At 63.1% G+C, this 9741-nt stretch overlaps 5 protein-coding genes across 5 annotated transcripts, besides 15 other annotated features; all 5 read right to left on the reverse strand.

Moving 5' to 3' along the window:
• The first annotated feature begins 63 nt into the window (after positions 1-63).
• Positions 64-85: a microsatellite.
• Positions 86-104: a sequence feature (GA-rich).
• A 46-nt stretch (positions 105-150) lies between these two features.
• Positions 151-179: a microsatellite.
• Positions 180-186: 7 nt separating this feature from the next.
• Positions 187-240: a microsatellite.
• Positions 241-244: 4 nt separating this feature from the next.
• Positions 245-268: a microsatellite.
• A 415-nt stretch (positions 269-683) lies between these two features.
• Positions 684-741: a microsatellite.
• A 90-nt stretch (positions 742-831) lies between these two features.
• Tco025E_02815 (uncharacterized protein) lies at positions 832-1644 on the reverse strand (the record flags this gene model as incomplete). Its single annotated transcript, XM_029369738.1, has 1 exon — positions 832-1644. The coding sequence occupies one exon, from the start codon at positions 1642-1644 to the stop codon at positions 832-834; it is 813 nt and encodes a 270-aa protein (XP_029230144.1).
• Positions 1645-1725: 81 nt separating this feature from the next.
• Positions 1726-1776: a sequence feature (GA-rich).
• A 96-nt stretch (positions 1777-1872) lies between these two features.
• Positions 1873-1906: a microsatellite.
• An 81-nt stretch (positions 1907-1987) lies between these two features.
• Tco025E_02816 (cAMP-dependent protein kinase type II regulatory chain) lies at positions 1988-4903 on the reverse strand (the record flags this gene model as incomplete). The annotated part of the gene is made up of 1 exon (XM_029369739.1): positions 1988-4903. The coding sequence occupies one exon, from the start codon at positions 4901-4903 to the stop codon at positions 1988-1990; it is 2916 nt and encodes a 971-aa protein (XP_029230145.1).
• Positions 4904-4946: 43 nt separating this feature from the next.
• Positions 4947-4989: a sequence feature (G-rich).
• An 80-nt stretch (positions 4990-5069) lies between these two features.
• Positions 5070-5101: a sequence feature (A-rich).
• Positions 5102-5260: 159 nt separating this feature from the next.
• Positions 5261-5304: a microsatellite.
• Positions 5305-5469: 165 nt separating this feature from the next.
• Positions 5470-5490: a microsatellite.
• A 287-nt stretch (positions 5491-5777) lies between these two features.
• Positions 5778-5812: a microsatellite.
• A 51-nt stretch (positions 5813-5863) lies between these two features.
• Positions 5864-6502, reverse strand: Tco025E_02817 (uncharacterized protein; the record flags this gene model as incomplete). The annotated part of the gene is made up of 1 exon (XM_029369740.1): positions 5864-6502. The coding sequence occupies one exon, from the start codon at positions 6500-6502 to the stop codon at positions 5864-5866; it is 639 nt and encodes a 212-aa protein (XP_029230146.1).
• Positions 6503-6573: 71 nt separating this feature from the next.
• Positions 6574-6598: a microsatellite.
• A 521-nt stretch (positions 6599-7119) lies between these two features.
• On the reverse strand, positions 7120-8169 carry Tco025E_02818 (uncharacterized protein; the record flags this gene model as incomplete). Its single annotated transcript, XM_029369741.1, has 1 exon — positions 7120-8169. One exon carries the CDS (start codon positions 8167-8169, stop codon positions 7120-7122), a length of 1050 nt encoding a protein of 349 aa, XP_029230147.1.
• Positions 8170-8179: 10 nt separating this feature from the next.
• On the reverse strand, positions 8180-8887 carry Tco025E_02819 (uncharacterized protein; the record flags this gene model as incomplete). The annotated part of the gene is made up of 1 exon (XM_029369742.1): positions 8180-8887. The coding sequence occupies one exon, from the start codon at positions 8885-8887 to the stop codon at positions 8180-8182; it is 708 nt and encodes a 235-aa protein (XP_029230148.1).
• A 120-nt stretch (positions 8888-9007) lies between these two features.
• Positions 9008-9083: a microsatellite.
• Positions 9084-9741: the final 658 nt, after the last annotated feature.

Consider the following 9741-nt stretch of genomic DNA (forward strand, 5'->3'; position numbering starts at 1 on the left):
GCGGACTCACGCCACACTCACGCACTTCACGCGTGTCACGGCACACACAAGCACACACACTCAAGAGAGAGAGTGAGAGAAAGAGGAATAGGGCTAAGAAGAGGCCGGCGGTTATTGGTAACTTTTCTCTCTGTCCCGGCCTGTTTCTTCGCCGCCGCTGCTACTACTGCTGCTGCTGCGGTTTACTTTGAGTTGTTTTGGCTGTTGTTGCTGTCTTTTGTTTTGTTTTGTTTCTCTTTTTTCCTGTGTGTGTGTGTGTAGGTATGTGCGCCTTTCCTGATGTTTCTTGGTCTGTTTTGTTTTTGTTGCGTTCTCCCTCTTCCTTCTGCTTCGTCGCCTGCTAGTTTCCTCCCCGCCGCTCTCGTCTCCCGCCAGGCGCGCTCACCGCCAGGGGGCCTAACACGACAGAAGAAAAATAAACCTAAACCCTGAGCTCTGCGCCGCCCGGGCAGTGGAGAGGGACGTGTGTGCGTGAAGCCAAAGGAAAAAAAAAAGGGTATGAGGGCGCGTGCGAATGCGTACACGCCGGCACGCTTGCAGTGTAGTGCACAACGGCCGCACAGGGTGACAAGGCGGAAACAGAGCCGCAGCCGCAGAAGAAGGGAGTACTACAGGTGGTGTTAACCACGCGGGTGCGCATGAGGGCCCATGCATGTTTGATTGCGCCTCTGTGAAGCACACAGGTATATATTTATATATGTATGTGTGTGTGTGTGTGTGTGTATGCGTGTGTGTATGCGTCCAACCTGCGATGGCGCCCGCAGAGCCGCTAAGTGCGCGCGCGCACGCAGCAGACGGCCGCATCTCCACTTGGAAGAGCGTTGGCAACCTCTACTTTGTGCTGTACGCCGTTTGGTAGTCGCGGTAAAGCTCACGCAGGTAGGTCTGCGCGGAGCCAAACACGGGGTAGGCAACGTAGGCCACACCGAGGCACGCCAGCGCCGCCACCAAATACGTCAACTTCTCTGTGCGTTCAATGCGCTCCTGCAGGTTCCCAATGACACGCACGCCGCTGTCGTACGGCGGGAAGGGCTCGTGCGGCACCTCCTTCTCGAGGAAGCCGCAGAGCGGCTCCCAGCCGTCCCCGTAGCGGTAGACCAGCAGCCTGGACTTGTCCACGCTGGAGCGGACGTCGGCCTCGTAGCGCTCAAGTGCCGCGACGGGCCCCGCCGCCCCGCCGCAGGGCGTCATTTTGTGGATCATTTCGTCGAACGCCTTGGCGATGCCGCTGCGGCCGAGGCGGCGGCGGCGACGGGGGTGTGTGCCGCCCGCGCCGTCCTGCAGCAGCGGACCCACGTGGGTCTCGTACTCCTGCACCCACCGCCGCTTGTCCGGCTCCTCCACAAGGACGACTTTGGTGTACTCCGGGCACGCGCGCAGCAGGCGGTCGTAAATCAGCATCGCCGGCGGCCCAACAACGGCGTCGTGGTTGCTGAGCAGCCGCATGTCCACCGGCTGCTCGCCGTTCAGTATCCGCGACCACTCCGCCGGGTGGCGGGCTGCGTGGCCCTGCTGGAAGCAGGAGCGCAGCGTGTACGGCATGTAGCCGAGCTTCCGCAGCGCCAGCGTCATGGCCCCGCCGTCGGGCACCGCCGTGAGACACAACACACGCACGCGGCAACGCCCCGTGACGCCGCGGAACATCGCCGGCCGGCAGGCGAGGGAGCGCTAAAGGAGAAAGTGGGAAGTGGGAGGAGAGTCACGCATAAGCCCACCGTGGCAAGCAGACACACAGACACACAGAAAGAGGGTGAGAGATGGAGAGAGGGAGAGGGAAGTCGGCAGTCAGAGGCAGCCAAACATTTACTGCCCACACGCACATTCTAACAGGGTCCAGGGAAACGTACAAGTGAGAAAAACAACAACCACAACAGCAGAAGCAGCAGCAGAAGCAGCAGCAGAAGCAACGACAAAACGTAAGCATCGCTAGTGTGAGGGTCCACGCAGTTTAGCTCCACGAAGAGAGAGACCCCCCGGTGGCGGCCGCCTAACCTGCCTCCCGCTGGCAAAATGCGTAGCGACCGGAGCGCTGCAGCTCACGCATGTACTCTAGCACCGCGGGGGAGCGAAGGCAGGTGTCGCGAAAGACCTCCGCCGGGACACTAAGCGTCCGGACCCGCGCGGTGGCGAGGTAGCACACCCGCGAAGGGCAGTTGCGCAGCAGGTCGAGCCCCCCAACGACGTCGGTAGGGCCGAGCGCCGCGACAACGCGAAGCCTCGTGTCCTCCGCCGAATCCCGCCAGAGCGCCACGTCCACGGTGCCCTCCAGCAGCAGCTCCACCTGTCGCGCCTCCGCACCGCAGGCAAGCACAACCTCGCCGGGCATGAACACGCGTGCCACGGCGCAGTCGCTGATGGCCGTGAGGGCGGCGTCGCCCAACCGCGACGCCAGCGGGGCGGTGGAGAGTAACGCGCGCGAGGAGCGCAGGTGTCGCAGGTAGGCCGTCATCAGCAGACAGCGAAAGGGCTTGCGGTCGAGTTGGTAGAGGCTGCACGTGGGACTTGCGACGGTCGCCGTCGTCGCCGGCGTGGCACGACGCTTCTGCAGCAGCGGCGTCACAGAAACCGCCTGGCCCCGCCGATATGTCGCAATAATTTCGCCGCCATGCGACAGCGTGACGGCGCCGTCGGCGATGACGTACATGCACTGCCGCCGCCGCGCCTCACTCGCCACGGTTGGGTCCTCCGCGTACAGCACGCACCCGCACGGCAGCTCTCGCTTCGGCTCGAAGGCGGCGACGGCGAGGCCGCGTTGCATGGAAGAGGCCTCCCTGAAGGCCGTTGCGTTGGTAAAAAAGCGGTGCAGAAAGGCATCGTCTTCGGCCGTCTTGAGCGCCACGGGACACATGTCGTCTGTGTAGCCCTCCTCCGAGCCCGAGTCCGAGGCGGCGTCGCGCTGCTCCTGCCGCAGCCGCTCCAGCGACCGCAGCTCCTCGCCCTGCCGCGCGCCCTCCCCCACGCACCAGCCGTTGGCGATGCGCAGCAGGGCGGAGTGCGGGAGCAACCGGGCCATGTCCTCGCACCGCAGCCGGTAGCCGCTGACGTGGGAGTAGGCGACGTAATCAAACGGCGAGCGCGACACGGTGAACACCTCCATCGCGCCCACGCACGACTTGCGGCCGAGAAACCGCACGTGCGCCACGGTGCCGCCACCCGTCGCCCGCTGCGCCTCCACCGTGCCGGTGTCGATGAGGAAGACGCCGTCGGGGGTGCTGCCCACCCGCAGGAGGCAGCTGCCGGGGGCGTACGCCGTGGGAACGAGGGCGTCCGTCAGCCGCAGCCTCTCCACGCTGGAGAGCGCGCCAAAGAGACCCACCCCGTCAACGATGCTGAGCAGCCGCTGCTGCTCACGCAGCGTGGCCGTCATGAGGATGCGCTTCAGCACGACCCGGCGCAGCGTCCACAGCACCACCTCACCGCTCTCTTCGGCCGCGGCATAGCGCGCCGGTGCCGCATCGACGTTATCATTGTACATGAAGAGTAAACGGTGTGGAGAAACGATGTCCCCGGCCTGCCACGCAAGCGTCTCCCCACGCACACCGTTGCCGCCGCCGTTCGTGTCGGCGTGGGAGCATTGCGAGGAACACGTGGGGGCCGCCTCGGGGCCGCCGCCGTTTTGGGTCGCACGCGTTGGCCCGGCGCCGCACACGACACGGCCACGCTCGACCCAATGAAACTCGTGGCTCAGCCCGCCATCAGCGGCGGTGATCGAGGCACCCGGGGGGAACACGCGCCGTTCAAAGGCGTCCACAATGAACTCCACGTACTGCTCCGGCAGAGAGGCGAAGAGCGGCAGACGGCGCACCATCTGGTGAAGCATCACACGCTCTTCGGCTGGCTTCTCACGGAGACTAGGGCAGAAGACGTCGTTGCGCCACACAGACTCGCCCACAACCGCGGGCCGGCGCTTCTTTTCCCGCGCCCGCCGGCAGAGCTCTTGTGTCCCCTCCGCGTCCAGCTCCTCCTGCGGCGCGCGTGGCAGCTCCAGCGCGGGGCCGGGAGCGTCCCCATCCACTGGAAAGACATAGAAATCCATCTGTGCGTGCTGCGAGGCCTCCCGCGTGCTCACCGAGGCACCCGCAGCGGCGTCCCCCTGCGGGCCAGGAAGACCCGCATCGTTCGCGGGTGTCGCCGCTGCGTCCTGCGGCGGCGTACGCGGCTTCGACAAGAGACACTTGAAGCTCTGCATGTACAGCCGGCAGATGGTTGCCCCGTCGTCGCCGGCCCTTAAGACGTGCGACGGCCGTGTTGCATACAGCAGGTTGACGGGAAAGAAGGTCTCACCGGGGAGGTGCGGGCCTCCAGCAACTTTGCTCGCGTCACCAGCGCTGCTGCGGCTCCCCTCCGCGTGTCGCTCGCACCCCTCCGAGGGACTGGCGGGGGCGGCGCTCTGCAGCAGCTGCTCCATCGCCGAGATGCGCTCGGCGGCCTCGTTCGGCGTGGCGTAGACGCTGCCGTGGGTGACAATCACAAAACTCGTGTTCATCTCCAGCGGCGGGGCGACGAGGCCGCCCGGCGCAACCTCCTCCCGCACCGTCGCCCGCATCAACGCCGCACGCGCCGCCGCGTCGAGGAGGCGAAGCAGTGGGTGGCTCGCAAAGACGTCGCGGAGGATTGCCGCGTCGGCCGCCGTCGCTGCGGCTGCGTCCGGCGCGCAGTTGGGTGCCTCAGATTCGTCAAACGGCAGCGCCGTCAGCGCGCCGCGCCGCGCCGCATGAACGGAAGCGGCGTACTTGGCGAGCGTCTGCTGCGAGGCCTGGTCATCCAACACGTCCTCAGCGTCAGTGCAGGCGCAGTCGTCGTCGTAGCCGCCGCCCTCTGGAAACACAAACGCGACGTCGTCCCCCACAGCCGCCGCCGCCCGCTTCGGTGCCTGAGGCGACGCGCCGCCTGGGGAAGACATGGGAATGCTCTCGCCAGAAATACCTGCTGACAGAAGTAACGACAGAGAGACAGGGAGAGGGAGAGAGAGGAGTGGGGAGGGACAGGCGCAGTGCGTGCAGGGCACGCAACTGCAGCTGCGGCGACGAACTCAGACGCCGAAACTAAAAAAGAGAAATTAAAGCTTTAAAAAAAAAAGACAAAGAATAAAAAAAGAAAAGACAATGCGCCAGGCAGTCGGCGGTGCCCGGCTGTGGAACACCGCCGCCAGTGCGGAGCAGCGGAGTGGGAAGACGGCGACGCGCATCTGCGAAGGTGTTGTTTCGGCGCAGCCCCACGAGAATACGGGGCGTCCGACGATGGCCCTCGTGCCGGTGGCACCGACGGACAGACGCACAGACAGAGAGAGGGAGAGAGAGAGAGTGGGGCGTGTGGCGACTATCGACGAAGAAGGAAAAGAAGAGAAAGGGAACGCGCGCTTGAGTTGCACATGGAGTAAGAAGGGAGAAACAAGGCGGCAGCGAGGCAGACATGCACACACACACACACCGCGACGGGGCGGGGGGAGGGAGGCGACGTGGCAGCCGTACACACACACACTCACACACAAAAATGGCGAGGGAAAGAAAAACAGAATGGCGCGAGTCCATATCAAAAGGGCTTGGGATCCGTTACTTTCTCTTTTGTCTTATTATCTTGTCTCTCGTACTTTTTTTTATTTTCCTTCGTCTTTCCTTTTTTTTGGTCTTCCTCTCATGTTCCGCGAAGGACGTCGCGATTTGGCACGCGACGCTGGAAGTGTGCGGAGCAAATGCGTAGACTTCAACCGTCGCTGGCGGCGGGGTGGAGGATGCCCCACCGCACCCAAAGCCGCCCCATTACGGAGAAGGGAACTTACACACACACACACACACACACTCAAACGCACGCAGCCCCCTCTCTGCCGTCAGCGGGGGTTGCTGCCAGCCGTGAGGGGAGCCGCCTACACCTGAACGGCCTGTTCAAGGTAGTTGAGCTGCACCCGCTCCAGGTGGTCCTCGAAGTCCACAAGCTGAAACTGCTTAAACGCGTCCACAGCGTTTTCAAAGACTTCCACCGCCTCCGTGCTGCTGGTTGTCGCTTCGCAGGTGAGCGTGTCCGAGTTCCACCGGCCGAAGGTCATCTCCGGCGCGGAGACGCACTTGCCTCCACCCGTGTAGTAGGAGAGGTGCACCCCCACCCCTTCCACGGGGTTCGCGCTAACGATGGTCCACAGCAGCGGGCTGTTTCCGGTAGAGCTTTTGTCCTGCAGCATGCGCAGCACGTTTGTAGTGAGCGGCGAGACGCTGCTGTCGCCGGCACGCTCGTTGGCGACGTAGTAGCCGAGGAGCACCAGCCCCTTTGTCCGGGCGTAGCTGGAGACCTGCGCGTGGGCGACGCTGAGCATGGGGTGCGGGTGGGTCATCATGATGGTGTGGAACAGCGGCACGGCGTCGGCGACAAACACGCTGTCGCTGGCGCCGCTCTCCGTGAGGCGCTTCCCGAGCAGAAAGCCGGAGACCGCCTGGGTGGGGTACTTCTGGCAGTGCAGCAGCGCCTTGGCGTACGCCTCGACGGAGGAAACCACCGACGGGGCAGACATTGACGATGAAGGCACGCGACGGGCTCTTTTCCCGCCTTCGCTACGCCGCCGCCGCTCCTTTTACGGTTTGTTATGTAAGTAAGTTATGTATGTATGCGCACGACACCCAAAAAAACACGCAATAAGCACCGCTTCACTTCTATTCGCTCTAAGTCAGCCGCGAAAGCCCTGACGTTGGCGGCGCAGCAAGGCGTAGCACGCGGAAGGCACAGGCAATTTTCACGTTGCAGGCGCACCACGTACACGCGGTAGGACAAAAAAAAAAGAGGGCGGAGGGCTGAGGGATGCGCAACGGACAAGTGAGAGCAACGCGAGAAAGAAACAAACCAAAAAAGCGCAGAGAAACAAGGGCGCCTAGACCGCAGAGAAGGATAGGGAAGGAATACACAACGCATGCATCCATTGAGTCTTCCGCGTTGACTCAGCCGCCAATGCGGCTCTGTACATTCAGTTATTCCTACTCTGACTCTATCACCGCTGCCACGGATGCCGCGGCAAGGCGGACCATGAGAAGATAGGAGAGAAGGGAGAAGAAAAACGAAGGAAGCTAACAACGGGGACGCAGCAGACCGTCATGCACACGCATCCGCGTCAGTCGACAGACAAGGCCGCAGCCCTTAGGGAACGAGGCCGTTCGTCCCGGGCTTCCTTCCACGCGCCGCCTCCAGCAGCTTCGGGTTTCCCGTCTCAAAGAGCTCAAAGGCCCCCGCCATGTTGTAGTCCTGCAGCGTGAGAGTGACGAAGTCAAGCTGCCGCAGCTTAACGACGCGCTTCGGGTGACGCAGCAGCCGCGACAAGGCCGAAGTCCAGTAGTGCGGGTCTGTCTCCGCCAGCGGGTTGCCGTGCAGCGTCACGGCGGAGAGCAGCGGGAGGGGGCAGACCCTGCTTTCCACCTGCGCCCAGTCCGTGATGTTGTTCTGGTGCAGGTAGAGGTGCTGCAGCGGCAGGAGCGAGAGATCCGAGAGAACGCTGATGTTGTTGCCGCTCAGGTCCAGCGACCGTATCGTCATAATGGCGTTCATCACAAGCCGGCGCAGCACCGGCACAAGCCGTTCCGTCGACACCATTCCGCAGGCGCTGATTCGCACGTTGGTGGCGTCGTAGGTGGTCTTCAACTTTCCCGCGAGGCCATCAAGCGCGTTCTCCATGCCCCCTTTATTGTCGTGCAGGAACCCGAAACGCGACTTGGTGTTTTCCACAAACTCGTACACCTCCTCATCCCCCTGCTTGTTGCGGGCCCTTACGATCACCCGCTGCTCCTTCTGCGGCCGGCTGGGGTCACTCTGCTGATTCAAGAAGACGCCCTGGGCGAAGTGAGGCTCAACGGCCGGCTGCAGCACGCGCGAGACGTGGGGTTTGCCGGTGACAGGCTGCACCTGCAGCAGCTGCAGTGGGTCGGAAATATTGCAAAAGGTAAAATCCAGCAACGGCAGCGTCGCGCGGGTGTGCATGTCCACCCGGACCTTTCTAGCCGCGTAGAAGTTCTCACGTTCGGCCGTAATATCCTCGATGCGCTTTTGCGCCTGCGGCTGGTGTTCGCAGCCGGCGAGCCCAACGAGGGCGAGCATTTCCTGCACCGTGAGCATGTAGCGGTGAATCGTCACAATCAGGCCGTCCTCAAAGTAGCACTCATCACGAAAGAGCAACATCTCACGCCCATACGTCATGAAGAATCGACTAAGGCGTTGATTGCGGTCTGTGTACTGGTGTCCAAGCTGCGCGTAGCGCTCCGCCTCGTTCTTTGGCGACGGCGGAGGCGGCAAGCGCTCTGACTCTTGCAGGATTGCCTTCCTCACCTCCATCTCGAAATGTGTCTCGGCGATGTACATCCCCTTGTTCATCCAGTGCAGAATGCGGTAGAACCGCTCGGTGGCCAGCAGTGGGCCCTCTACAATGTCCACCTCGTACCTCCCGGTGTTTTGCTTCGTCTTTTGCTTTTGCTTTTTTTCGGCCCTCCGCCGTCGTGCCGCTTCCCCCGTTCCGCGTCATGTTTTTGGTCGCCGCCCCCGCCTCCGATGCATCCCCCGCCTTCGTGGCTGCGGTGGCCGCCGCCGCCGTCGTCGTCGTCGCCACCGTCGTCGTGGAGGTGGTCCGTGGCGTGGGGCCGGTGTTGGGCCCCACGCTGCTCCCGCTCTGTGCCGTCCTCCCCGCCACGCTTCCCGTCTTTTTCGCCGCGACCGCCGCCTTCGCCCGTGCGGCGGCCCTGCGCTGCCCTCTGGCGATGTGCGGGATGGTGTCGGCGACTATCGGCGGGGCCGGCGGGTACTCGAAGTGAGAGACCAGCAGGACGTTGGGGTGCAGAATTTCGTAGTAGTCGGCCACGTCCTGCCGCGCGATGGCCGCCTTGAGGCAATTTTTGCCCATCTCCAGCTGCTCAAACTCCATTGGCGGGCCGCGCAGCAGCAGGGAGGCCCCCTACGCCCACAGAGACACAGGGAGAAACAGCGAGGCGGAGGAAAGAGGCTGGGTGTGGACGGGCGGAAAAAGGCACGCCTCTATCGTGCCCTTGCTGTCTTTGTTTTTGCTGCCTTTCTTTGTTGTCCTGTATGTTTTGTTTCTTTCTTTCCTTTGGTTTTTTCTTCCGTCGTGGCGGCTGCGGCTGCCCTCTACCACCGTCGCGATGAATTCCCCCCGCACGCGCGGTCGCGTCGCAGCGGGGAAGGCGGAGGAAAAGAGAAGAGAAAAAGAGGGGAAGCAGGCGAGTACGCGGTGGAAGCGGGCCCGCCGCGGCTCCGCCCGGCAAGACGTCACGGCTGCGGAGTGACGCGGGCGCGCGGCGGGCCGCATTCCCCGTCCACCTGCAGCGGCACACACACACACACGCGTGGAGGCACTGCGTGCGTGCGTGCGCGGGGGGAGGGGAGAGGCGTGCGTAAATACATGCGTACAAGGACACCAGGAGAACGTGGGCCGCGGCACGTTTGCCGTACAAGCTGGGTTTATTTACCGTTCCCCGCGAGGATAGATCCCAGGGGAACGTACATGCGAAGCGCCCTCCAACAGGGATCGGCGGCGAGAGCCGGCGGGAGCGGGTGGGCGTGCGCGGGCACCCAACGCCCACCCACCACCTCGCCCCTCTCAGGCGCAGAAAGAAAAGTCGTGAATGGGCAAAAGGGACGGGGGTTAGCGGGGGAAAAAAAAAAGAGGGAAGGGAGAAAAAGTGACCCCTTTCCCGCCGGCTTCCATACATGGTTGTTAAAGAAGAAGGGCGCGACACCCTTCCCATCTTGATTCAAATA

The sequence above is a fragment of the Trypanosoma conorhini genome (assembly GCF_003719485.1).
Source record: "Trypanosoma conorhini strain 025E chromosome Unknown Tco_14.4_contig_00117, whole genome shotgun sequence".
Lineage (NCBI taxonomy): Eukaryota > Euglenozoa > Kinetoplastea > Trypanosomatida > Trypanosomatidae > Trypanosoma > Trypanosoma conorhini.